This window comes from Phascolarctos cinereus, unplaced genomic scaffold, assembly GCF_003287225.1.
Source record: "Phascolarctos cinereus isolate Bilbo 61053 unplaced genomic scaffold, phaCin_HiC Scaffold_4;HRSCAF=312, whole genome shotgun sequence".
Taxonomy (NCBI): domain Eukaryota; kingdom Metazoa; phylum Chordata; class Mammalia; order Diprotodontia; family Phascolarctidae; genus Phascolarctos; species Phascolarctos cinereus.
Genome location: NW_027555847.1, coordinates 3193649 through 3221041, shown reverse-complemented (window position 1 = coordinate 3221041; position 27393 = coordinate 3193649). Strand labels below are relative to the sequence as shown.

The 27393-nt window shown below is 52.5% G+C and overlaps 2 protein-coding genes across 4 annotated transcripts in view; both read left to right on the top strand.

Moving 5' to 3' along the window:
- Window positions 1-15625, top strand: part of ADCYAP1R1 (ADCYAP receptor type I) — a 69431-nt gene extending 53806 nt beyond the window's left edge. The window contains exons 15-18 of the mRNA XM_020964439.1: window positions 210-293; window positions 5254-5383; window positions 8962-9003; window positions 11441-15625. Of these exons, the coding sequence (XP_020820098.1) occupies window positions 210-293; window positions 5254-5383; window positions 8962-9003; window positions 11441-11629 (445 nt within the window). The 3' untranslated portion in view covers window positions 11630-15625. The remainder of the gene's footprint in view (window positions 1-209; window positions 294-5253; window positions 5384-8961; window positions 9004-11440) is intronic.
- A 5257-nt stretch (window positions 15626-20882) lies between these two features.
- On the top strand, window positions 20883-27136 carry CUNH9orf152 (chromosome unknown C9orf152 homolog). 3 transcript variants are annotated; one of them, XR_002320325.2, is made up of 3 exons: window positions 21318-21407; window positions 23098-23310; window positions 26299-26388. XR_002320325.2 is itself a non-coding variant. In XM_020964427.2 (2 exons), the coding sequence occupies exons 1-2, from the start codon at window positions 21320-21322 to the stop codon at window positions 26724-26726; spliced, it is 516 nt and encodes a 171-aa protein (XP_020820086.1). In that variant the 5' UTR covers window positions 20883-21319; the 3' UTR covers window positions 26727-27136. The 3 variants fall into 3 exon arrangements, 2 of the variants coding, with proteins under 2 accessions (XP_020820086.1, XP_020820087.1); XM_020964427.2 differs by lacking the exon at window positions 23098-23310 and having other exon boundaries at window positions 20883-21407; window positions 26299-27136; XM_020964428.2 differs by lacking the exons at window positions 21318-21407; window positions 23098-23310 and adding an exon at window positions 21567-22472 and having other exon boundaries at window positions 26299-27136.
- The last annotated feature ends 257 nt before the right edge of the window (window positions 27137-27393 follow it).

The following is a 27393-nucleotide window of genomic DNA, read 5'->3' as shown; positions in this document are numbered from 1 at the left end:
GTCTGCGTGCCTGCCTGCGGTGACATTTGTGTTGTTAGATGTACGTGCTTTGGTGTGGCCTACTCTTCCTGCATGAGGCTTTTGCTTCCTCATTCCCATCCGTGGCTTGACCAGCAAGTGGCATTTGGATGCTATGTCCATGAAAAGTGTTGAATGAATGTGCCTCAGTTTCCCCCAGCTGACGGAAGCGCTAATCTTGTCACACTCAGCAACTGCGTGCAGAAATGTTACTGCAGGCCAAAGCGGGCTCAGCAGCACTCTTGCAAGATGTCAGAACTGTCCACCATTACTCTGTAAGTGTGCATGACCATGGCTGGTGGGTGGCAGTGGGGAGGAGGAGGAGGGAGCTGGAGGCGCATGCTACAGCTGCCAACCCAGTACTTGCTTAACACCTGCTGGGCCCCAGAGCACGCGCCTGCCACCCCCTCCCCCCACCCATTGCACGTCCACATTCTGGGGTCTGTGCACCTGCTGGAATACCACCCTGGTTGATTCAGGAAGGGAGGGAGCGAGAAGAAAGGAAAGGAGGGGGGATGGGATGGTGGAGGAGGTGGAGTGACCAAGCCCCCAAAGTCAGCCCAGGATGTCTGAGGAGTCAGAAAGCCTGTGATCCAATCCTGGCTTTGCTGCTGGCCAGCCACAGGATCTTGGGAAGGTCTTAGTATCCTCATGGGTAATCTCCTGAGGCATCAATGTTAGAGGAGAATCTTTAGGTCTGACTAGTCCAAGCATCCGTTCTCCAGCAGCTGCATAGTGGGGGGTTCTCCGGGGACAGTTTGGAAGGGTCCGAGTCCATCGGTCAGATAACACAGATCCAGGGATCACAAGGAAGCTGAGTCCCACAGGGGTCAAGGTGGCTCATCCCAGATCCCAGGAGAGCCGAGATTTGGGCTCAGAGCTGGGAGGGCTCCACCCTTCTCGCCATCAAGTCCTTCCTGGTGTGGTGCTCCAATCTCTCCATGTCCCCTCTCCGCCACCAGCCTCAGTCATCTCCAGCATCACAGAACAAGTTTGATCAACCACTTGGGGCTTAATGAGGTCTTTTTGATCTGACTTACCTCACTGCCAAGCACTCCCTGCACTAGGCACCGGGAATACAGGGTGCCTGTCCTCAGGGAGCTGACAGACAGCTTGTACATCCACAGGTATCCATAGCATGAAAGCCAGCCAGTTAAGATGGGTCACTAGTACTGGGAGAGGAGAGGGGCAGGAGGTAGCCCTTGAAGGAAGATGCCAGTTCTGGGTTGGGGGGGGGTGGGATTCCAAGAGTGGGCAACGTCAGGAGGAAGTCGCAGAAATTGAAGACGGCAGGTCAAACGGGAGGTACAGAGGCACAGACACTCTGACTGGACCATAAAGTACAGAAGGTAGAACAATGTATAAATAGGTTGGGAAGGGCTTGGAAAACCAGAGGAATCTGTTTTATCCCACAGGCAATAGGGAGCCATTGCAGCTGACAGAGTAGGGGAGTAGCGTGGTCAGATTTACGCGTAAGGGAAGTTATTTGGTGGCTGCGTCTAACCCCTCCTTCCAGCATCTCTAGACGTGGTTTCTCTTTTCCAGGCTTGGCATCCCCTCCAGCTTTCAAGAGTCTGTACTGTGTCTCTGAACCTCAGGCCAGGGACAAGGTCAAATCCCAGGCCTCCTTGTTCTCCCTTGAACCGAAGTGCCCAGGACCCCTCCCCACCTCCCCAAGGATGTTCCCCTTTATCCTTTGGGATTCACAGGCTCCTTGGGGGCTGCTCAGGTTCTGCCTGGCCTAGGTGTGAATGACAGGGACAGTTTGAGAGCCCCAGGACGACTCAATCAACAAACATGTATTAAGGACCTCCTATGTGTCCGGCCCTGTGATGGGCAAAACTCATGGGCAAGTGGAGTGTCTGTGAAGGAGGACGAATTCTGGGCCCCACACATCCAGCCAGTCAGGGTCTCTGTGACCCGATGGGGGCCTTTGCTCATTACTCTTAAGAGAGAAGAAGTCCCCTTTTCTTAGTTCTCTGATGCAAGGTGGCGTGGGGTCACAGGGTCATGGCCTACCTTCTTGTTTCTGGGCAACTCTTGATGCTGACCAGGGATGTACACACGAAAACACTGGGCGTGTGTGTGTGTGTGTGTGTGTGTGTGTGTGTGTGTGTGTGTGTGTGTGTAAGTCCCTGATTTTTAAATGTTGAGAACTACTTAAGTGTTGTTAGCTGAGCAGGTCATTGGTATCATTAGGTTAGGAGACACTGCAAGGGGAATTGGGAGAAGAGCAGAGGAGGCACGGGAAGGGAAGCCAGGAGACAAACTCTGTCATCGTAATGGGTCTGGAGTCTGAGGCTCATACCCTGGGGCCACTGAGCATCCTGACGCCCTGGAAGGACCACCAAGCAGTCGAGGGCAGGACCCCACCCTCCCAGCTAGCAGGGGCTCTCAGGAAAGGTTGAGATTCATTTCCCTTCCAATTAAAGGCTTTTACCTGGTTCTGAGACCTCCTCCTCCCTGGCTGGAAGCCAGAAGTGTGGGACAGGGCTTGTCCATCCAGGCCTACTCGGGACACTTCTACCTGGGCCCAGCCAGTGGAAGGACCCCTGCATTCTGGGCTGGGCCAGTGGAGGTGGGGGGAGAAATCTCCAAAGCATAAACCCAGGCCAGGGGGCTCTCCACCCCCCACTCTCCATCCACCCCTAATATAGTTCCATCTCAGATATACTTTAGACATCTACGTCCAGACCCTTCCCAGGAAGGCCAGGGAAGCCACAAAGTCAAGAGTTAATAACTGAGCAGCTAAGTAAAAGAGCCCCATGATGGGCCCTGGGGACAGGACAGAGGGAGGAGACATGACCTTTGCCCTCAGTCTAATGGGGAAGAAAGCCCTTGGCCTGATGGGGAGACCCAGACCCTCCCCTGGGTAGCCCATATCTGAGGTGGTAGACACAACCACTGAGGAAGGAAGACCTTGGAAGAGCTCCAATAGAATAGCACAGGGCTCCACGCTGCAGGTGGCATATTTGTCAAATTTATAGGTGAACAAAGCTGAGGGCAAAAACAGCCATGATTTTGTCAGGCTGGAGCTTAAAAGGGGAAACGTAATACAAATAAATATAAAGTCTTACACTTAGGGTTAAGAAACTAACTTTGCAAGTATAAAATGGAGAGGTCTAGTCTGAGAGGAGGTTATCTGAAAAAGACTTGAGGTTGGGGGTTTTCACGGACCAAAAACTCAGTGTAAGTCAGGAGTGTGAGGGGACACCGACCAAGCCAATGGGATGCTGGACTGCTTTAGGAGAGGGTAAGCTTCCAGGAACAGGGAGGAGAGAGCCCCTCTGCCCTCTGCCCTGGTCAAGATGACATCTGGAGTCTGGTATTGAATTTGGGTGGTGAGGGAAGACAGCGATAGCCATAAAGCATCCAGAGGAGGCGACCAGAAGAGGGAAGGGTTTAGGTACACGTCATCTGAGAGGTGGTTAAAGGAACTCCTGGAGAAGGTGAGCAGGCTGGGGAGAGGCAGGGAAGCAGTAAGGGGATGGGACTGATAGCTGTGGTTGAATATGAGCAAGTAGGTTGTCCTGAACTCCAGAGGAAGGATAAGCCTTGTTCTGCTTGGCCCCAGACAGCAGTGCCAGGAGTATGGGAAAGAGAATGCAGAGAAGCTTCTCCGCCCACAAGTGCTGTCCCCAAAGCGGGTAGGATCTTTGGGAGTAGCAAGATCCCCACCATTGGAGGTCTTTAGGCAGAAGGTGGACAGCCCTTTGTCAGGGTTGCTTCCAAGGGGACTCCTGCTCAGGCATGAGCTGGACTGGATGTATTTCATTATCATCATCATCACCATTGTCATCACCACTGTCATCACCATCATCGTTATCACCACCATCATTGTCATTATCTTTGTGACCACCATTATCATCGTTAACACCATCGTCATCATTGACATCGTCATTGTTGTTATCATCATCATTGTTGCCATCACCATTATCATTATAACTCATTTGCATAATACAACAAGTCCTGAAAAATGTTTGGCCTTTCATTGTACCTGCCATATGCCAAACACTGCCCTCTAGACAGAGCAGGCCCCAGTTCTAATCCCAGGCTCTTGGGCTGCCAGAGAACCCTAGCGGTTATCTAATCATATCCTTCAACCCAAATTGCCAGTCTGAAAGGCAGTATGACCCATGGGAAAGAGCCCTGGGTCCAGGGTTTGAACCCCAGCTCTGCTACTTACTGCCCATGTGACCATGGGCAAGTCAATTCCCATATCCAGGTCTCAATTTCCCTATTAAATGAAGAGATTGGATTAAATGTTCTCTTATGTCCCTTCCGGCTCTAATCCTATGGCCCTCTATGCTTTCACTTGTGATTTCCAACTTCCCTTTGGAGACATCTCTCAAGGCTCTAGTCAGGAATTTCTCCCTGATGTCTATCCTAAACCCTCCATGCTTCATTATAGAGGCCGTTGCCTCTCATTCTATCTCCAGTGAAAGTTTAGAACATCTGAGCCCCCCAACCTGTAATACCTTCTCTAAGCTCCAAAATGCTCATATTTACCTCTTCCCACTCACAGCTTTCTCTTGCCCAACCAAAGAAGCCCTGATTCCTTCTGACTTTCCTCAGCCATGTTCTCTGCCCCCCTCAGATCCTCCAGGCAGCCCCCATGGGCCTTCATTGAGCATGCACTTCCCAAAGCTGAGAGGGAAAAAGAACAGACCCTACTTTAACGAAGTCCAACATGCAGACATCTGGATAGCCAGATACAGGAAAGGGATGAGGCCAGCGTGTTCAGAGGGTCCAAAGTTCAGGGCCCAAGGATCCACAGAGGTCACAAGCTATTTCCTCATCTCACAGAGGATTATTTATGATTGCTTTCCAGAAGGCTCTTCCCCTTCACACAAGGATTCTCCACTAAACCCAAGGATCTCCCTCTTGCAGAGGGTTCCCCACAGCTTTCCCAAGGATAGCAGGCTCTATTCATGCATTATAATTCCCACTGTCTTGGGCTCATGGTAATAAAGAGAAGAGAGGGACATGGACACAAAGCTGCCTCCTTCCCTTCTCTGGAGCATCCTTGGAGAATCAAGCCACCCCAAAACCCCAGCTGGGAATGTCCTCTCCCCTCTGAGCTAGGGCTAAGGGCAGAAGGATGGTGCAGGCCAGAAGGAAGGTGGAAGATGCCTCTGTGTGTGCCTGCACGTGTGTGTCTGGGTGGGGATCCCCAAGAAGGTTTTCCTCCTGCGGGGGCAGCCTGAACCAGCTGGCTCTGCTTTCTCTTGGCAGGAGGCTGGCCCGCTCCACGCTGCTGCTCATCCCACTCTTTGGAATCCACTACACGGTGTTCGCCTTCTCACCAGAGAATGTCAGCAAGAGGGAGAGACTTGTGTTTGAGCTGGGACTGGGCTCCTTCCAGGTATGAGGAGGGGAGGCAGAAGAGTGCCTTCTATTCCTACCTCCACTGCCAACCTGCCATGTGACCTTGGGCAGTCAGTCAGTAAGCACTGATTATATGCCTACTAATGCTAGACACTATGGATACAAAGAAAGGCAAAAGACAGCCCCTGTCCTTAAGTGGATTACATCCCATGGGAGAGATAATGAGCAATCAGCTGGGTACAAACAAGATACAGATGAGATGAATGGAGATAACCAGCAGAGGGAGGACACTCACATTAGGAGGGATTCCAAAAGGCTTGCTCTAGGAGGCCAGGGAGGTCAGTGGTCAGAGCTGAGGAGGGAGAGCATTCTGGGCCTGGGGCCACCAGAGAGAATGCCTGGAGCTCAGAGATGGAAGGTCTTGTTTGTGAAATACCCAGGAGGCCAGGGAGGTCAGTGGTCAGAACAGACCAGGGAGGGCATTCCGGGCCTGGGAAATGCCAGAGAGAACACCCAGAGCCCAGAGATGGAGGGTCTTGTTCATGAAACACCCAGGAGGCCATGGTCACTAGACTGAGGAGTATATGGAGTGAGGGAGGTGTCAGAAGACTGGAAGAGGGTGGGGGAAGGGGCAGGTTATGGAGGGCTTTGAATGCCAAACAGAATTCACTGACCTTTTCTGGGCCTTAGCTTCCTCAAATTAAGAGGCTGGATCAGATGACATCTGAGATCCCTCTCAGTCCCAGGATTTTGGGATCGTGGAAGGAGGTACAGACCTCCTGGAGAAGCCTGCTTGTGGAGGGGGACACTGTAAATGATGAAGATGAACAGGGAGTGATGGCCAAATCACATAAAACCCACAGAATGCCCATATTTACAGAACAGAGACCTCCCCTGACTCCCAATGCTCCCATCATCTGTACCCCATTGTCCCTCATGTGGGCTTTCTAAGCTGCATCAGGGCCCCCCCAAAGATCCACATCCAGATGGACTTTCTTGCTGTCAAGAAAGGAGGAGAAAGACCCCCCCAAAAAAAAGGGCATCTCCCTTCATCTTTTCTGAAAGAAAGTATCTGTCCCTTCCTGGAGGGAGGCTCTGCAAACCTCTGGTAACTTCCATTACTTGGTCCTGGACCATGCTTTCCAGCCTCTCTGATCACATTTGCATTGATGGAACTGCGTAGCAATAGAGACTTTGGCCAGGTTCGGAGGACCTTGTTGAGCTCTGGATGGATTGTACAGCCTCTTCACCCATCTGGCTTGAAAGTTGTAGCATCTTCCTAGAAGTCTTCTGCATTATGCCCAGAAGTAGGTAGAGACTTGAGGCAGGCAAGCCCTACAGCAGCCTTTGCTATAGTCCAGGTGGGAAGGAATGAGGGCCTGGACCAGGGTGGGGCCAGGGTCAGAGGAGAGAAGTGGGTGTATTGGAGAGAAGAGGTGAAATCAGCAAGAGATGCTGCAGAGGTGAAATCAACAAGAGATGCTACAGAGGTGAAATTGACCAGAGATGCTGCAGAGGTGAAATCAGCAAGAAATGTTGCAGAGATGAAATTGAAAAGAGATGCTGCATAGGTGAAATCTACAGGCCTTGGCACCATATTGAACATGGGGGATAAGAGAGTGAAGAGTCCTAGGATCTGAGGGGGGCAGAGAACATGGCTGAGGAAAGTCAGAAGGAATCAGGGCTTCTTTGGTTGGGCAAGAGAAAGCTGAGAGACTCGGAAGCTCAGAAGACGGTGGTGCCCTCAACAGTAATAGGGAAGATAGGTGGGGAGGGTTTAGGGGGGGAAATAATGAGTTCTGTTTTGGATGCATTGTGTGTAAGATGTCTATGGGACATCCGGTTTGAGATGTCTGAAAGGTAGTTGGAGACGTGGCATTGAAGGTAAGCAAACAAGTTAGAGGTAGACAATTGGAACTGAGAATCCTCAGCATAGAGATGGTAATTAAATCCATGGGAGTTGATGAGATTGCCAAGTGAAGTAGAATAGAGGGAAAAGAGAAGAGAACACGGTACATAACCCTGAGAGATACTTATGGGTAAGTGGGCATGATCTGGAGAAGGATCCAGCAAAGGAGACCGAAGAGAAGTCATCAGAGAGGGAGGAGGAGAACCAATAGGGAGGGATGTCCTGAAAAATGAGAGAGAAGAGAATATCAAGGAGGGTGTCCAAGGCTGAAGAGAGGCCAAGGAGAATGAGGGCTGAGAAAAGGCCATTGGGTTTGGCAACCAATACATCATTGGTAACTTTGGGGAGAAGTTTCAGTTGAATGATGAAATAAAACCCAGATTGTAGAGTTGAGAGTGAGAGGAAAGAAAGTGGAGACACCACTTTTAGACACTTCTCAAGTTTAGCCATGGAAGAGAAGAGAGATATGAGATTATAACTGGTGGAGGTGGATGGCTCAACCAAGGGTTTTTGGAAGATGAGAAAGACATGGGAATGTTTGTAGGCAGAAGGGAAGTAGCCAGTAGAGAAGGAGAAGTTGAAGATAAGTTAGAGAGTGGGGATCATAGAGGGGGGCAGTCTGCTAGAGAAGACAAGCTAGAATGGGATCACTATAGAGAGGAGTTAGTCTAATTAATAATAATAATAGCTAGCATCTATATAGCCCTTACTATGTGCCAGACACTGTGCTAAGCCCTTTATAATTATGATCTCATTTGATCCTTACAACAACCTTGGGAGGGAGGGGCTATTATTATCCTTATTTCACAGATGAGGACATTGAAGCAAATAGAGGTTAAGTGACTTACCCAGGGTTATGTAGCTAGTAAGTATTTGAGGCTGGATTTGAACTCAGGTCCTGGAATCTTCCTTGTAATAGACAGAAGTAAAAGAGAAGATAATGGCAGAAGGCATCTGGGTGAAGTGAGATTAGGAGAAACAGGAGCCTTAGTAAATGGGCTCATTTTTTTTTCCAGTGAAATACGAGGCAAGGTTCTCAGCTGAGAGAGGAGGGGAGGAGGAGTCACGGGAAGTTTGAGGAGAGATGGAGAGGTTTAGAAGAGCTTCTGTTGGGATTGGGACAGGGAATCAGTCAGGCAACTGTAGGATTGCCTGATGGCAACAAAGGCCCAGCTGAGGTTCTATGATACAGATTTATAGTGGACCCAATCAGGATGGTCTTCTCCAGCCTCATTCAGCAGCAGGTGAGTCAAGGCAGAGGATGGCAGGAGTGACCCGAGACTGAGGCAGAACAGGGTACAGTCGGTGGTATGAAAAGGGGACAGGGGGCTCATGAGAAGGGGCAGTTGGTGTCATCTGAGAAGGCTTTGGGAACCATTTCACCAAGATGCTTAGAAAGAAGGCCGGGGCCTGAGGGGACGATGAGAGAGAAAGAATCCATGGGAAAAGAGGACCTAGAAGAGAGAGAAGAGACCCCTCTCCAAGGCTGAAATCTGCACATAAAAAGCAGAGCAGACGGGTGAGGGCTATGGCAGAAGATGGGGAACAGAAGGAATGAGGGCACGTAGGAAAGCAGCGTCACAGGAGCGCATGCCTCTGGTCCTCCTGTGACACTTGGGGAAGGGTCTGCTGCTCCCCACACCGTATTTGAGTAATGCTTCTCTTCTCTCCTCCCTCCCCTCTCTTTGCCCCTTCTCTTGGCCCAGGGTTTCGTGGTGGCTGTCCTGTACTGCTTTCTGAATGGCGAGGTGAGTTCTGGCTTCCTCACCACTCGCTGGCTTCGCCAGGGTTGGGCGGGGGGGTGAGCCCCTGCAGACCGGCCCTCACCCCTACTAAAGCTGCCATGTTTCCTGGAGTTCCGCCCTTCGATGCTCCTTCTTCGGGGCTGAAACTTCATCCTCTGCTAGAGTGAATGCCTTTGGCCCTGAGAGGGATGGCGCAGGAAGTGAGGCAGTCCCCAGCTCCTCAGTGGACCATACAAACAAACCAACACATAGAGGAAGGGGCCATGGATATGGAGAGAAGCCCCTTAACCTAGTGCCCAGGGAAACTTCCCGAATTCAGCTGCCTGCAAGCTGGTGCCAGCTCTGATACGAGTGGAGCTGTGGATTGGATGAAGGGGCTACAAGATAGGGATCGGAAGCTTGTAGTTAAAGGCACCAGTGGTTGGCAGGCATGAGTCCCATCCACGGCCTCTGGGGACAAGGCCAACCGGGGCTCTCCACTGCAGAGCCAAGCCCCAGGCCTCTTTTTTTGGCCCTCAGCTTCTTCCTCCTGGGAAAGAAGAGGAAGGGTGTGAGAGAGAAGGGGTGCCTAAGTGCCAAGAGAAACTACAGAGGGGAACAGGAAGGGGGAGAAGGTGGGGCAAGGCCCCAGTTTTGGTGCCCTCCCCTTGCAAAGTCAGTTCCAAGCCCAAAAAGCAATGACTAATTCTTTGCTCAATCATTCAGTCAATCCCACTTTTTCTGTATCTCCCCGTGTGCCTGGTCTTGGCCTGGCACTGTGGGGAAGAAAGGAAGGATACCCCATTTGAGCAAGATCTTTGATAAGCTGGAATGCATCCAAAAAGGGGACCCTCCTGCTGGGGGACACCTCAAATCTTGCCACCCGATTGGTTGAAAATGTCTATCTTATATTAAGATAGCCCCAAGGTAAGGCATGATAGCTGTAGGCTGAGTAGCCCACATCAGGGACTCCTACAGCATGAGTTCCTGAGTCTCTCCAAGAGTCTTCCAGCAGGTCAGCCAGCAGCTGGAACAAAGAAAGTGGGTGGCAGGCATGGCCCAAGGTTGAGTTAGTAGGATGGGAAGGCTGTAAGTTCAGAGGCCAGGGCTTAAAGGGTGTTATTGAAATGACTGACCTGGGGGTCAAAACTGAGGAGGAAGGAAGGGGAGTCCAGAACAGGTTTGTTAGTCTGGGAGAAAGGAGGGACGAAGGTTCCCGAGTCACAGTGACGGTTAAGAACAGGCATGGTAGGCATGAGGCCAGAGGTGAGCTGGAGGATGAGAGATTGTGAGAGTTCAAGGTCTTAGAAAAAAAGAAATTCCAGGAGATGGTGAGGTCTAGAGTATGACCCTCCTGGAGTAGGGCGGAGAGAGAGTGGACACAGAGGCTCAGGAGATGTAGGTCATTCACTGAACTCCTGGGCTGTTCTGGTAGACATATTTCCAAGCGTTTTAAACCTTTTGTCATTATTTTGAATAGAATTTCCCTTTCTTTTCCTCTTGAGTTTTTTGGCAACATACAAGAATGTTGATGATTTATGTGAATTTATTTTATATCCTATAACCGATGAATTATTGTTTCAATTAATGTTTATTTAACTCATTAAAGTAAGATACTGGTCATGGGAGATAAAGATCATGGGAAAATGGGAGAGAAAGGTCATGGGAAATAAAAGCCTTGTGAGATACAGGTCCTGGGAGTTCATGGAACCCTGAGCACATGGTTTTAGAAGAGTTACCAAGTTGGACAGCGAAGTTTCCAAGGCTGACAGCAAGACATGTGGAGAGGAGGAACTTGCCAGGGCCTTGGTCCTGGAGGAAAGTGGGAATGGTCAAGAGGCTGACAGAGAAGGTCACCTGGCAAAGGGTAGTTCAGTCACATGGCGTGATATTCCAAGGAAAGGATGCTGAATGATAGTAGAGAGACTCTAGAAGTAGCCGTGGGGATTGAGGAGCCGATATCAGAGCAAAGTGCCAGCCAGTATTCGAGAAGACTACCAGAAACATGGTGTCCTCTGGGAAAACGGGAGGATTCTGTTCATGGGAGGAGGAGGACGAACCAGTGGAAGTGGAAGAGAGCCCAGTCAAAGGAGGTTCTGAGGAGTGGTCTTACCTGGAGCAGAGATGGGTACAGAGAGGAGCTCAGGTTTTAGAAGAGGGCACAGCCAGCAGGGAAGGCCGAGGGCCTGAGCAGCATAGGGAGGCTATCAGAGGTTCTTGACAGAGAGAGCTGTGCTGTGAAAACCTTTCCTAGTGCCTTCCAAGGGGCAGGAAGGCACCCACTCACTCTCTCTTGCTCCAGGGTCCCCGGGCCTTCTGGCTCTTATTCTGTGGCCCAAGATGGACATGGCTTTCTTCTCTGCTCTTGGAGCTAAGTCAGGGGTCTCCAGGTTTGGCCTTCAGCATGGAGGTAAGCAGCAAGGTCCATAAAGAAATGACCTTTTGAAGTTTCTCCCTAAAGGTGCAGTCCGAAATAAAGAGAAAATGGCGGAGCTGGAAAGTCAACCGGTACTTTGCTGTGGATTTCAAGCACCGGCATCCATCCCTGGCCAGCAGTGGGGTGAACGGGGGCACGCAGCTGTCCATTCTGAGCAAGAGCAGCTCGCAGATCCGGATGTCCAGCATCAATGCTGAGAACCTGGCCGCTTGAACGGTGCTCCAGATGGCGGCCACAGCCACCCTCCTGTCCCTTTATAAAAATGAGTTGCATTGTGGGATTGGGGCTGGGAGGGAAGTGGGGAGGAGAGGCCGGGGCTCCTCGGGATGTCTGAGCCTGTGGATGAGTGTGCTCGTGAGCGTCTGTCTGTCTGTGTCTCTGTATGCGTGAGGGTGTGCGTGCGCGTCTTTTTTTCTTGAATGAACGTCGTGTGTCCGAAAGGGTGAGCCTGGGAGCCCCGAGTCTTCAGAGAGGAGGATGCAGCGCTTGTCATTTTTGAAGCGTTTTGGTTTTTCTCATGTTCCTTTCCCCAGCACCTTGTAAATAGAGCTGCAGAGCTGGGAAGCCAGGTGCACGCCCTCCCAGCTCTGACAGCGACCCTGCCCATTGAGGCCTCACCCTCCCTCATTTCATGCAGCACCCTCAAGGGGATGTGCAGGGCCCGGGGATCACTCACCTGCCCTCTTTGCCTCATCGTGGGTCCCCCTTGACCAGGGTGAGAGCCTAGAGGACCCACAGGGTGGGTGGGGAGACCTCTGGCTGACCTCAGCCTGTTCCCCACCTGGGGGCCAAGTGCTCAGATCCCTGGGCTGAACTAGACCCCTCTTCAAGTTTGCAATGATTGGGGCTCTCAGGATGGGGAGATGTCAAAAGAAAATGGTCACTGTTCTTTGTTTCCCGATGGGGGTAGGGTGTAGATATGAGCAAAGGCACTGTGAAGTCATCCCCCACCAAGGGGGATGAGGGGAGGGCTTTGGGGTACTTCTCTGGGGGCCCCTCCCAACTCTATCCCAGCTTGGTCCTCAGGAGAGGTTCCAAGACCGCAAGCATGTGGGAAAGCGGGGGCGTGTCCTGACCTGCCCACTACCTGGCATCCACATCTGTATCTTCCCCATGGATTTTCTTGGACTCCATTAGTACAACATTGTTATAGATAGCCCTGCTTCTGAGCCCCGCCTCCTGTGCGTCTAAGGCATGGCCAGCAGGCCTGCCCACTTCTTTGTGATGTCCATCCGTCCCACAGGGCCTTCTCCTGCACCAGCAGCTGAGCCTGAGGGAGAGCCCTGGGGCTGGGGCTCTTGCCCCACAAAGGCTTGCCTCCTGTGGCCCAGCTCTCTGAAGCCCTGGCCTCTGCTGATAGGAATGACATGGGACTTCGGAGTGAATGCAGAGGCAGAGCTGGGGCCCAGTCGCCATGTGAATGAGTGACCCAGAACAGGCCTTTCCTCGGGCCCCTCCCTTCTCCCACCTGGAGTCCGAGCCACACGTCACTGGGCCCCTTCAGAGAATGGAGGGACCATGACCATCCAACATTCCTCTCAGCTCTTCGCGGCGCCACCCGCAGGAATTTAAATGAACAAAAGCCAAGGTGTCAGGCCAGGTCTCCCGGCTGTCCTTGGGACCAGCAGAAAGAAGGCTGAGGTGTTATCTGATGGTTTTCTTCAGGGAGGGGAGGGATTTTTCTCTCTTTCTTGAGAAGGTGAGGGCCTCTCATGGGACCAGGGCCTGTGGGACCACTTTGGGGAGAGCCAGGAGCCCCTCTAGGATCTGAGACATTCCACCCTCCAGGGAAACCATCCCCAGGACTCTGGTTTAACCATCCCACCCCTGGCTCCCCTCTGCTCAGCTTTTCTGTGGTGCCCAAAACAATTAAATCTTGGACAAAGCAAAGAGAGAGAAGAAGGAAGACCAGACCAGAGCATCACGATGCTGTGCATAGAGAACAGCCTGTGGAGACAAAGGCCTGAGCTGGAATTCCTTCTCTGATGCTTTTTAGAAGCACCTGGACAAGTCACCTTATCCCTTGGGCATCAACTGCCCCATTTGTTAAAGAGGAAATTGGACCCTTTCAGCTCTAAGTCCTGTGATGGTTCCCTGGAAGTTGCAAAGACCAGGCTAGTTGTGCGAATGGGCAGAGCGTTCTGGGCCCCTTGGGGGCCAGCCCCCATGTGTCCTGTTTCTGGGGAACACATGGGAGGGCCCCGACTTGTCCTGCTGAGCCCCGTAGGCAGCCTAGCCGGGAGACAATTCCCTGCGGGCCAGGCTGGCCCAGAACAATGGTACCGTTGGTCCCAAACCTCTATCTCTCCCCAGTCTTCTCCCAAGGCATGGGAACACACCAATACAATTGGCCTTCCTGTTCCCTTCTCAGACCCCATTGGCATCCCAAGCCTAGTGGGAAGGGGCAGAGGAGACTATAAGTCAGGCGGCAGGGGCTATAGCCCCAGCTCTGCCCCTGGCTGTCTGCGCCTGTGGGTTCTCCTCTCCATTAAGTAAGAGGAGGCACTCCATTGTGCCTGTGGTCCCTCCTTCTCCCTCCAACATGCTGTGGTCTCTTAGCCAGCATCTAAGACTGGATGGTGCACGTTGTAGGTGGGAGATCATAGGAACCTTCTGTTCAGGGGAATGGACGCTAATTCCCAGGACAGGAGTCGTCATCCCCACAAGCTGCTGGGAGGCAGCCTGGGGAGGGCACAAGACCCCAAGTTGGAGTTTGGCCCTGCCCCTAATTCCAGGGCCTCAGTTTTCTTGCCTACAACACAGAGGTAGAGACACCTAGCAGCCTCACAGGCGGAGATAGGGCTGGGCCTGGAGTCAGGAAGATTCAGGTTCAGATCTTACCTCTGATCCTCATCTGCTGAGCTGTATGGTCCTGGACAAGTCACCCAATCTTTCTGAGTCTCGGAGGACTGCCTCGAACCTATGTTGCTGGGGAAGATTCCAACCACTGGAGGTCACAGACCATTTCCTCAGCTGGATAATTCCTGGCCAGTTTAATTCCAGAGGACCACCACAGTTCCCTGCATGACTCCCATGGGTACCAGTAGGCTTGTCCTCAAGGATGAGAAAGGAGCTGGATGGGGGCAGGAGAGAGATCCAGTGAGCTGATGGGCCAGCCAAGGCTGGAGCCCAAGCCCCCTTCCTCTGGGGGCCCCTACCCTGCTGCTGCCCACCAGCTCCCCCTCTCTCCTCAGTATGGAGTCTAGGGAGAGGCGAGAGGACCCATCACCACTGCTCCTTGGCCTTGGCTGTGGATGACAAAGAGGCCTTGGGGTGTCTGGACCTGCTTCCCCCACTAACCAACTAGCTGGACCTTGAATAAGTCACTTAACCAACCTCTCTGAGCCTCAACTGTAAAGAGGGGCTGGAGAATAACATCCACCCTGGTAACTCACAGGCTTGTTAGAGGACCCAGTGAACTAAATCCCTTTGCTTTTGGAACCCCCCAGCTCCCAGGAGCCCCTCTCTGTCGTTGTTAATGGTCAAGCGGTCATTGGCGCTGGGGCCAGAAAACTAGTCCCCTGCCTGACCTTGGAGCTTTGCCAGGCTTGGAGATGGGGGGCACTGGAGTCCGTAAGAGTCCAGGACGCCCTCTCCATCCCTGCCCCATGGACGAGGTCTGGAAGGATTCATCATTGGGAATTTCCTCAGCCATGGAACCCAGGACAACTCCAGCAGCAGCTGGGAGGGGCAGGGGAAGTCTGGGGGTCTGGGTGGCCTCTCTTAGGTCGGGCTTTCTACCCTCATCTTTGTGAATAACTTCTTACTTCTCTATCTGGGGGGGACATTCCCACAGTGCACCCCCATGAGGGGCTCCACTGGGGATGGATAAGGACACTCCCCCGGTCATCCCAGAACACAGATGGGGTGAGAGAGGACCTTCTGGGAAATGCCTCAGGGTCCGTGGGGGGGACCCCTCTCCTCACTCTCTTTCTCCACCCCAGACCCCCCTCTCTGTCCTGTTCAGTGGATGTCTGTCTTGCCGTGTCTGGATTTCCATGAGGGTTGGGGTCATCTCGGGCATCCAGCTTTGGTCCCCTGGCTGGAGGGCCTGGGTGGGGGTGGGGTCGCTTGTCTGTGTTGATGTCAAACTCTGGGGCCCCGCTACTACCTCCTGGATGAGCTCTGCTCACAGGCCAGTGTTGCCAGGCTGTCCAAGGTGCCCCCTTCTGTAGATGGTTCAATAAATGTCTTCTCATTTTCACCTGGGCCCTGTGTCCTGCAGCTGATCCAGGGGTGCTCAGGAGAGGCGTGAGAGGGCCTCCAACACAGGAGGAATCTCACGGAGATGTGTTGAGTTAGTCAATAAACATGTATTAATCACCTACCATGTGCCAGGAACTATGCTAAGTGAGGGGGATACAAAAAGAGGCAGAAGATGCTCCTTGCTTACAATTGAGGAGCTTACAATCTAACCAGGGAGACAATGTGCAAACAAATATACTCAAAACAGATTATGGACAGATTACGAATAGGAAATAATGAGCAGAGGGAAGACACTGGAATCCAGAGGTCTTGGGGAAGGCTTCTCACCTGGAGAAGGTGGCATTTCAGCTGGAACTTGAAGGAAGTCAGAGAGGTCAGCAGTCAGAGTGGAGGAGGCAGAGCCTTGCAGGCTTGGGGGATGGCCAGGCAGAAGGCCCAGAGCCCCCAACCCGAGGCTCTTGTTCATGGAACAGTCAGGAGGCCAGTGCAACTGCAGTGGAGAGGATGCGTCATGTTGGGCAGTGAAGTGTGAGAAGGCTGGGAAGGGCTTCAAAGGCCAGACAAAGTGCAGGTCCATGGAGAGACTCCTTTCTCTATGGGGATGGATTTTTGTTGGTTTGTGGGGTCCATCTACAGGAGGGGAGGGAGAATAAAGGGGAAGGGGAAGGAAGGGGGAGGCAAAGGTGGGGTATGCCCCGATGGAGCCAAAGGCTGACAAGCAAAACAACCCTTGTAGCTTCTCGGGAAGAAGAAAGCCTTCGAGGGAAGGGGGGAGGAGGCCAAGGGAGGGATTAGTAAAGGGAGAAACCTTGTCTGGGTGAGGGGCTGGGCTGCCACTGATGCAGGCCCCTATGAGAGAAGAGACTTTTTACCAAGGGAGATGAGGTGGTTACAATGGGCCTGATCTGGGGGGCTTGGGGCTTTAGAGAGACTCCTCCTCCCCCTCAGGGATAAGGGACCAGGAGCTCCTGGGCTCCTCAGGGAAGAGGTTTCATTGAAAAGGAGGACAATGGCCAGGCTGGGGAAAGGTCAATAGTGACCCACCCAGGCCAGGGCAGAGAAGGAGTCCGGCCACAAGCAGCATCCTCTCCATCAACTGCAGGAGCTGGTGTTTCTACAAGTGAAGGCCAATACTAAGGGGGCGGCAGATGAGCTCTCCAAGGCGAGGACAGAAGCCATTAGAAGGAAGAGCCCCAAACAGGCAGCACTAAAGCTTTAATTGCATGAGGGACACGGAGAATAAAAAAGAACTAAGCGATTCTGAGGACTACAAACCAAAGAATTCAAGTCTGAAGCAGACAGAAAAGACAAGATGAATAATGAAGAAAATGAGAGAGTGATAGTTTTCAAAAAAAGATGTGAAAATGAAACATTTCAAAAACTCTGACAAAATAATATGAAGAGGAGGAAAGGCAGGATTCTACTTGACAGCTTAACTGAGAAGAAAACAAGAGGGGAGGAATTAAATAACCATATAAGAGCAAAAAAGGAAAGGAACTAAAACCAGGAAAAGGAATAACACATGGGAGTGGGAGGTTTAAGGGTGAGGGGAAGAGAGCTGCTGAGAACAGGGCCACCTTAAAACAGATTCAGCTACAATAATTGAAGAGACATAATATGGTGTTTATAGCAGAGGAGAGAAAATCCTAATTTTAAAAAAAACATCAAAGACAAAGGGAGGAAAATATAAACCTAACTCTCATCACTTCAAATGTGAATGGCTTAAACAATCCAATAAAATGAAGAAGTGACAAATTAGAGAAGAAAACAAAAACTCATAATCTGCTTATAAGAAACACATTTAAAGAACAAAAATAAGGAAATGGTAAAAAGTTTACTATGCATCAAGCTAATCTCCCCACAAGAGGGGTTGTCTGTTATCTGATAAAATGAAACTAGACATTGAAAACCTAAAAAGGGAAAGATGAAGAAACTATGCAATGGTGAAAAGAACCATATCCAATAAAACAAAATCAATATTAAATTTACATACTCCCAATGCCTGAGCAGTGAAGTTCACAAGGGAAATGTTGACAGAGCTACAAGAAGTTACAGGTGGTAACAGTGGGGACGGAGGTTTCTAGGTATCTCTCTCAGTTTGGGGTCAATCCAATAGAAAGGTAACAAAAGGAAAGTAAAGAATGCTGGAGAGACGAGAGCCAAACTACTCATGGCATTTTCTAAATGGGACTGCAGGAGAATATGTGTATTTCTTAGCACACAGAACTTTGGCAAACATTTGCCATATCTATTAAGCATAGAGACAGAGCAAACAAATGTAAAAGGGGGAAATCATAAAGTATATATAAAATAGTAACTGGTTCAGGGAGCCCCCACACCCCAAGACCCAGACCCAGACGTTAAGAGGGAAATTCTAAATAATGAATAGGTCAGAGAATAAATCATAGGAACAATGCTAGCAACAGTAATGAAAGGAGAAAAGAAAATTAAAGGCATGAAGACAGGTAAAGTGGAGATAAAATATCCCTGTTTTCTGACACAATGATGGCATACTTGGAAAATCCTAGGGAATCAACAAAAATACTAATGGAGACAATTGATAGCTTCAGCAGAATTGCAGGCTGCAAAATAAACCTTGTGCTACCAAATAAGCCAACTGCATTTCTTTATAATAATAACAAAATCCAAGAGGCAATAAAATCCCATTGCAAATAACTAAAAATACGTAAAGTAGCTGGAGAGTGACCTCCCCAAGCACACAGAACGCCGTGCAGAAACAGGGTCAGGGGCCTGAGTGGGAAGGGGAGTCCTCAGTCAGAGGGTATTTATTTGGTGCCGGAAGGGACTGGCTGGTCCTCCAGTCCATTCCTGGGCACTGAATTTGAATGAGGAGGAGCGAAAAAGAAGGGCCAGGAACACTGTTGATGCCCGGAGGAGGAATGCAGATGGAAGAGGGATAGAGACCTCTTTGGTTGGCGTCCTCTGCAAGAGGGACTTTGGCCTGGGCGAGTTGGAGCCAGTGCCCAGGACAGGGAGGAGATGGTCAGGGCCACACATCAGCTGAGTGGCCCCTGTGGCTGCTGACCATGGGGGGCTTGAGGGTGTCCCCTGAGGGTGCTCAGTCCTGGGAGCTGCCCTCTACCCTCCAGCCCTGCCTTTGACCACTCCTTGCCCCAGAGGTCCTTCCTCCCAGGCAGAAGAACTAGGCTGGCCCAGGCTGACAGCCCTGGTTTGGAGCCAGTCTTCCCAGTCTGGTTAACCCCTCAGCTCCCAAAGACACTGGGGTCAGCTCTAGGCCGGCTTTCATTCAGCAGGCTTTCTAGTCCTCCCTAGCCTGCTTAGTAAGTGCTCACTGCAGTTTGCCTAGCTGGCAGCTCCCCTGCTTCTGGGCTGGGCCAGTGGGAGTGACTGAGACAATATTGTTTGGGCTGGCTCCCTTGCAGTAGCCCTGCATCCTTCCAGCCAGGATGGCCAACTGCTGAGCCCCTCTGAGCCTCTGGCGGGGGGGGGGGGGGGGGGGGGGGGGGCGGCTCCTGAGGGTTTAGGGTGCACGTGGCCCTGAGCCCTGCCCTTTGGGGTCTGTGCTCAAGAGCTGGCCAGTCTAGAACACGGGGGCCAGGAGATCACTAGCATTTCTATGGGGCTACATTTATGTTGCAGGGTCCAGTCCCGGCTGGGTGGAGAGGAATGAAGGGCCAGCCCTCTCATCTTCCCCTCATGCAGAGCACAGACAATCCAGCAAATGTTCTCTACCCAGGACTTGAGCAAGAGAGCCCCTCCCCCAACAGCCTGGTGTAGACCCTGATGAAGGGCATGATTGGCACAGACACACGCACCCCAAGGCTGGGGCTGGGCCTAAGAAGGAGGGAGTAGCGCCTAGCTCTGGAAGGAGGAGCTGGGGGCCACCCATCGACGTCCCAGGCTTTCTCCCCGCTGGCAGAGGGGGCCAAGGGGGCTTCCCTGTCCCTTCTGCAGGAGCAGAAAACAGAAGCTCCAGGAGAGCTCCTCCAGCCAGGGCAATCCATGGGGCAGGTGCTGACCTCAGGATGGGTGTCCATCGAGGGGTTAGCAGGTGGGAACAAGGCCTGGACTTGTCCAGCACTCACTCACAAGAAGCCTGTTTGGATCAGTTGGGAGTCCTGGTCATGGCCAGAGTTATGTGGGGGGCAAAGAGTGCCCTAGGCTTAAAAATAACCTTATGGGTTGCTTCCCCAGGCCCCTGAGGGGATTAGAAGATAAGATTGCGATTTACAACCTGCACCAAAAGAATTGCCTTTGTTTCCCTTATCTTGAGATGCCATACAACCGCCCCCTATCCTGGACCATAAAAGTTCCTTGTCTCCCTCATCCTGAGTCATGACATTTCCCAAATTCCTTATCCTGGGTCCCCTATGCTGCCATTTGTCTTCCTCATCCTGAGTCTTGACAACCCCTCCCCTTACCTTGTCAGATAAAACAGATCCCTGTCCCTTTGTAAGATGTTAGTCCTCTTTCTTAGAGCTAGCCCGCTGCTTTTGCGTCAATAAAGCTCCCCATGGTTGCAGAGAAGGTCTAAGTGAATTCTTTCACACCTGAACCAGCTCTCCCAATTCTAACCTCAACAACAGGAAGCGACTTTGGGACCCGATATTTTAGTAGCAGAAGCCTCCCAAAGGCCCTGAGAAGGGCTGCATGGGGGGAGTGGAAGCTGCTCTGCCCCCCTTCTTTTCCTATGGCAGCCTGACCCCAGCTCTGCCCCTCCATGACCCCCAGATCTCACTGAGATCTCGTCTCTGACACTGCCTCCTCCTCAGGCACCCTTGCAGCTCCGCTCTGGGATTCCTGGTTCCTAACTTTGGGGCACCAACATTGGGGGATCCCCTGGGGAGGCCTCTGGTGCTCACTCTCACCCCAGCTGGGATCTAGCACAAACAGTCAGCCGGGGAGAATTCCAGAGTTGAGACATCATCATTTAAATCTGAGCTAATTGAGACCTAGAGCCCCGGGACATCTGCTTTGGACCAGCCTGACGCCTTATAAGTGCCCTAGGTGACCTATCCCCCAGGCCAAGGATCCTGGGTCTAGAGCTGGGAGAGAAGGACGCTTCACCCCCACCCCTGCCCCAGGCCATTGAGTCTAACCTACGTAGGTTTGAGGGAGCTAGGGCCCAGAGAGGGGAGGGAGCAAGGAAGGAGGAAGGGAAGGAAGGAAGGGAGGAGGGAGTGAGGAGAAAGCAAGGGAGGGAAGGAGGGAGGGAGGAGGGAGAGAAGAAGGAAGGGAGGGAAGGAAGGGAGGAGGGAGGAAATTGTGCTCCTCAGACCTCAGACACAGGCCTGACCTATTGGCAGCAGTCCAGCAGCGCCAATCTTCCAGTCCCAAGAGCCACCCTCTGCAAGGCTTTGTCTCAGGGCTCCCCATCCAATGCTCTGTCCCTTTAAGACACTGTTGGGGGTCACACCCAGCCCTGGGTCACTGGGCTGCTGCTCTCTTGGCCAGCGTTTGCTCCCTGGCCTTCGTGGGTTCCCACGGGGCTCTTTTCCAGGTCTGGGGCCCTTGGGGAGCAGCTTGTAAACTGAGCCCCCCCCCCCCCCCCGCAGGGCCAGCCTGGCCTCCCCAACCCAGCCTGCATTTGTTTTCCTCTTGGCAAACAATGAAGGGCCACACCCAGGCTCTGCCCATCGCCAGGCAGGTGGCCTGGAGGGCCCAGTCTGCTGCAGCTGCACCTGGAGGTGGCCGTTCCCTCGCCGGTCAGAGAGCATGAGCCGGGGCCTTCTTCAGGGGCACCACAGCCTGGCACAGGTGCAGAGCTTGCAGCAGCCAGCCTGCAGCCACCCCTCCGGACCAGGTACAGCCCTTGCTCCCCAGGGGGTTGGGGGGGGGAGGCTGAGGCCGCCGTGGGGGAGGGGGTCCACAGGGCTGCGTTGCTGGCCCATGGGGTTTCCTCGATATGCGTGGAGTCCAAGGCTGGATCTGAAGCCCAGAGAGAGGTAGGGCTGAGCAGGGGGGGCTCGTGGAGAGAGCTCTGCCCTTCCCCTCCCAGCTCTGGCATCAGAGGCTTTGTGGGTACAGAGCAGACATAGCCATTTTGTTCCTGGGAGTTCCAGACTGGCATCTGTTCAGCTGTCACATGGGCTCTGAACACCTTGGAGCCCAGGGCTGTCCTACAGAGCACCTGCTGAGAGCGAGGGAGGGGCAGGTATCTCTGGAGATTCAAGGTCACCGTCCACCTGGGTGCCAGACAGGCACTGCGGCAGACTGCCTCTGGGGAGGCCGCTCTTGGTGAGAGCACAGGAGGCACAGACCCTGTGTGGATGAAAAGCCAGCCACGTGTCCCAGGCAGCCGAGCCACGGACCAGAAGATGGCCTGAGAGGAGAGGGTCCCCCTAAGTGCCCTGGGCATCTCTGCCTTTCCCTCCTGTAGCCAGGGATGGCAGCAAGGCTGGGGCACTGTGGAGGGGGAAGATGTGCCCAGCAGGCAGAGGAAATAGATCCTGAATAATAATTATCATGATGGCGCTCATTCTTCTGGGGCAGCTACGTGGTACAATGCAGAGTGCTGGGCCTGGAGTCAAGAAGACCCAAGTTCTGATCCGGCCTCAGACACTTACTGGTTGTGTGAGTCACTTCACCCTGTTTGCCTCAGTTTCTGATGTGGTTTGGGGTGCTAGGAATCCCAAAATGCAAGGGAACAGGGTGGATCTGCCTCAAAAGAATTGAACCACTCAGGCCTTCTTTCAGTCAGAGTAGTGAAGCAATATTATACACCCACTGGGTGGGCAGGATTTCTTGTAAATCTGCGGTAGTTGCGAAATTCTAAGAATCTTCTAAGAATCTGCACGATTTAATGGGGGTAAAATTGATACTTTTATATAGACAAAGACTGGGAAGATCTGGATGGGATCAAGGAGTGGTAAGTAGCCTGGGATGGTTCCAAGGCCACAAGGAAGGGACCTAGACCCCATTAAGAGGCATCCAGTAAACTAAGTAATCCAGGTAGGCTGGGGTGGGCCAGTGTCTCCGGCTAACGCCAGGGACTGGGTTCCTGAAATTTGTGGGAAAATTCAGGGGCTCTTCCTTTTAGGGGTCCAGATCTCATCCCCCCATCATTTCCTCATCTGTCAAATGAGCCGGAGAAAGAAAAGGCAAAGCCCTCCACTATCTCTGCAGAGAAAACCCCAAATGGGCTGGCAAAGAGTGGGCTCTGTAGGAGGTACTGAATCACAAACACCTGGAGGCTGCCCTTTCAGGGTTTGCAAAGCACTTTACAGATGCTAAGTAACTCATTGGAGCTTAATTGGTGCCTCTTTGTGGTATCCTTTAAGACCAGCTCTCTGGGCAGTGTGCCCTACCGAAGGGCTGGAGATACAAAAAAGGCAGCCCCTGCCCGACTGGCAAGACCACAAACAGCTATGGAAACCAGCTGTCCCTGCCATTTAAGGACCACTGACTTCATGGGTGATGTCTTGCCTTTTAAGTGAATTGGATCTAAGTGAGGCAGAGCTGCACGAAGTCATCGGCCTCACTCTCTCCTCCAGAATCACCAGAGTCCTGTGGCAGGACAGAGTCAAGACGACTGGTGGGCTTGAGATGTGGTGGATGACCTCAGGTCTTCAGTGTCTACGTACCCCACGACACCTGCTTCAGCCGCCATCGTGGCTGTTGGAACACACAGTTCTCACTGCCCGTTCTGCCAGGGGAAGTCTTGACTCGCTTGGGGTGGACACCCCCTGACTCACTGACGGTTTGAGGTCAGTCACTTATCCTCACAATCTGGTTTAGCTGTCTGCTGAGAGGGTTCACTGGGGTGTGGCCGCTGCCTGCCATGGCTTCTCGGAGCCACAGGTGAGAGCCGAGTGTCACGTGGGCACCCAAGGTGGATGAACAGCCCTCACACCAGAGGTGCAGGCTGAGTTGCCTTCTGACACCCAGCATCAACAGCTCTAGGGTGACGATCCAGGCTGCCTTCCTCTCCTAGTTTGGCTCTGCATGCATGGACTCATCCCCAAATGCCACTTGCACTCAGAGCACACCAAGAGAAGCCAGCAAAAGGCCAGGGATGCTAAGACATGAACATGCTCTTTTATGTAAATGGAAACAGGTTTTAAAAATGACCTTCCACTTATTTTTAAACAAACATGATCATTTTGTATAATTATCTTTTAGTCCATTCCTAAGCAGTTTTTCCTTTCAAAGAGATCTCATTTTAGGGGTGTGCCCTATTTTCAACCTGCAGATCAATAAGCTAGGATTTCAGGTTAATATACACAGTTTAATAATACAATAGTTACATTTTTTATAGTAAAACATAAGCTCTTTGAAGTCAGGGAATTTCCCAATCCCCCTTAATACTTAATCCACCCATCCTTCCCACCTCCCTCCTCTCTGCCCACAGGAGGAACCATACTCTCACATGTGGGTCCTCTGCTCAAAGGACCTCAACAGATATCTTGGTTTTGGGGGGCTAGATTTCTTTTTCTAAAACTGGGGCAATTAACTCTTTTGTGCCATGTAGTTTCATTTGTGATTTCTTGAAATAGAGCTCTGGAAAACCAGGCTTTGAAAAAGCCCATTGGGATTCATGTGGAGCTAGTTGACTTTGCCTTAAACCCAAATCACTCTGGCAGTTGCTGACTGGCCAACAATTGGTGGCAGCCCAGGCTTCACTTGGTCCTTATTTGGGTTTTGATGGCTCAGAGCAAGCATAAATAGCAATTGTTTCTGTTCTGGCCAGAAACCCTGAGGGTCTTCTCCTTCCAGATTGATTTTTTTTTTTTCCTGAGCGGGCCAACTAGGCCACCTTTTGCCTCATTTCTTACTCAGCTTTACATCACTAAATGGGTGTTGCCTCAGACAAACGGAGAAAGCCTTAGGGACCTAGTTTACCAAGGTTTCCCCACTGCGTCTGGGGCCATCTCCAGTCATCCTGACCTAAGTCTCCCCGATGCACTCAGATGGATCTCGAGCAGTGAGGCTGATGGCTTTGCACAGCCCTGCCTCACTTAAATCCAATTCACTTGCAAGTCAAGACATCGCCCTCCTCATGTCCCTGGTTGTCTTTGAGAAGGAAGGAACAACACTACCAGCACCTTCCCTCCCTCTGAGATTGCTTCCTATTTACCTTCTGTCCATCTCAAATGAGAGACAGTAAAGCACTTGCTTAGCACAGTGCCTGGCACATAGTAGGAGCTCTATAAATGCTTATCCCACCCTACCCCCTTCTTGTGCACACAGAAATGTTTGTGTGTTTGTCTCCCTCAGTGGGTCTGCCTGTCTGTGTCTCCAGTGCTTAGAGCAGTGCCTAGCACATAGTAGGACTTTAATAAACATTTATTGACTGACTGACTGGTCTTCCATTACTGAGAAGGAGGCCAGAGGGTGCTAACAGCCTGGTGTAGCAAATATGATCGTGGACCTGGTGTGAGAGGCGGCTCTGATGGAGGCATCTCTTGGTCCAGGTTCGATGTTGGGAGGCAATGAGGTGATGCCCCCGGGCTGGAACCATTGGACCCTTGGCCAGCGTGGGATGACTTGGCCCCGATGGGGCCAGGCTGGGAGGCAGGGATATGGAGGCACTGAGTGCCTGGTCTGAGCATCAGAGTCGGACATGGGGAAGGACAACTCCTGGGTTGCAAGGGGCTACCACTGCCGGTGGCTGAGCCATCACTGGGGGCCCACCAGGTCCTTTTTCAGGGGAAGGTCATCCCTAGTGATTAGGGACAGAGAAAGGACCCAGGCCAGGAAGCTGCACCAGTGGATGGCGGTGAATCTCAGTCCCCGTCATGCCCAGGCTAGAAATCCACCTCAGATGTTAGTAGGGGATAAGCTCCTCAAGGGTTGGGCCTTAGGCCCACTCCCCACCAGCACCTGGCACACAGTAGGTGCATAATAAATGTGCATCAAATTGACCACTTCCTGCATACCCAAGGTCACCGATGCACGTCTGGACTGTGTCATTATTGGCGCCAGGAGACGCCCTGACATTCTGCACCATCTCAGCAGCAATGAGATCAGAGCATCACAGACCCCAGAGGTCACCGAGCCCAAGCCTCTCCTTTTACAGGCCCAGAGAGATCATGTGACTTGCCGAGCGCCACAGAGGCAGGAAGTGTTAGAACCAGGGTTCAGACCCAGGTCCTCTGGACCAAAGGCCAGCGTGCTTTCCATGGCCTGAGACCTCTAGGCTTGGGCTTGACGGTCTCTCCAGACTGGGCTGAGCTGATCCTAACCCAGACAGGCACCCGGTGAATGGTGTTCCTCCTGGCTAGGTTGCCCGTGCCCGCCAGATGGGTCTCGAGGAGGCTGGAGCCAAGCAGTGGAGCTGAGCCCCGGCACTCTGGGAAAAGGCTCATTCGAGGGTCTGTGAGGGCTGTGTCCACTCCCGATACTGGCCCCGACCACCCCCAGAAGCAGTCCTAGCATGACTGCTTGAAATGGGGGTCCTCAGTCAGGTTATCCTGGGCCCAGAACACCTCCCCACCACACTCACAAACAGCTGAGGATGCCATCCCCTGCTTCACCAAGGAAGATCCTAGGGAGGCAGGCTGGTCCAGCATGATGAGTCCCAGTTCTGGGGTCTGAGGACCTGAGTTCAAGTCTCACTTTGAATGTTCCTGCCTGTGTGACCTCAGGCGAGTGATTGAGCCTGTTTTCTCCTCTGTAAATGAGAAGGCTCTTCTCTGCTCAGGCCCTCCGAGGGAAGCTGCCCACACTAATCCGGCTCTCTATTACCCCCCCAGATGAGAACTGTGCTGGTGGTAGTAAGAAGGAAAGGAGAGCCCCACTGCGCAGAGGCCCTAGGCTGGAGGCCACTGTGAGGCCGGACACGCTGGGCACAGGGAGCATCCAGGACCCCTGGCGCACCCACCTGGCCATCCACCGTCTACGTCACTCCACCTGCTGGAAGACGCTGCCTCTTCCCACGGCTAGGCAGCCTGCCTCGGACCCATGGGTGCCCTTGGAGGAAGGTGCCAATGGGCGGGTCCCTCCCAATCAGGACCCCCAGAAAGAGCCTCCTCAGCTGGTTACCCCAGCCCCTGGGGGTGCTCCTCAGGGCATGAAGAGCCCTGCTGGTCCCGGGGGGGCGAGCCACTACCCTTTTCCAAAGAGAAAAGGCCCTCACATCTCTGAAGCTGCCAGAAGACTGGGCCTCTACAGACCTACCTGAAGCCCTCCAGCAGAGGGAAAAGAGAAGCCCATAGCCCCCAAGTTGTCAGGGCCGTAGACACCGATGGTGCGGCAGAGGCCTCTCTGGTCCAGCCTCTGCGGGACCAAGGATCCCTTCCCGGGTAAGGGGAGCTCAGTACCCCTGAGGCAGCCCTGGCCAGCTCGGCCTGCTCTTCTTCCACCGGGCTTGAATCTCTTCTAGCCAGGGTGTAGGAGGAGATTGGCTGGCCCAAGGCCAAGAGCAGGAAGAGGTCTCTGTGGGAGTCCCCCGGGGGCCTTTCCAGGTAGTTCTAGAGCAGAGAACCCCGGGGGCACAGGAGCTCAGTCGAGGGGGTCTGGGGAACATTGGTGGCAAATAACAACCGTGTCCTATTGAAATATCCCCAAAGCTGCGCACCAAATAAAGTTTTCTCTCTGAAAAAATGCGTGCCTTTGTTCCTATGGGGCCCCAGATCAGGCAAGCCTATGACTGATTTCCTCTGGAGTCTCCACTTGTCAGGAAAGGCTACCTATCGGTGGCCTTGGAGTGAGGGCCAGACCAAGGTGTGGAAGCCAGCTCTGCGGCAGCTAGAAGAGCCTGGTGCACTTTGGAGTCTGCAGAGCGCTTCTGATAATCTCACTCCCAGTAACCCAGAGGTTATTTCCAGTTTACAGATGAAGAGGCTCAA

Coding starts and splice junctions, on each gene's coding strand:
- CUNH9orf152 (XM_020964427.2), top strand. CDS start 21,320: ATGAGCCGGGGCCTTCTTCAGGGGCACCACAGCCTGGCACAGGTGCAG. Junction 21,408..26,298: donor CAGCCACCCCTCCGGACCAG/GTACAGCCCTTG, acceptor TTACCCCCCCAG/ATGAGAACTGTGCTGGTGGT.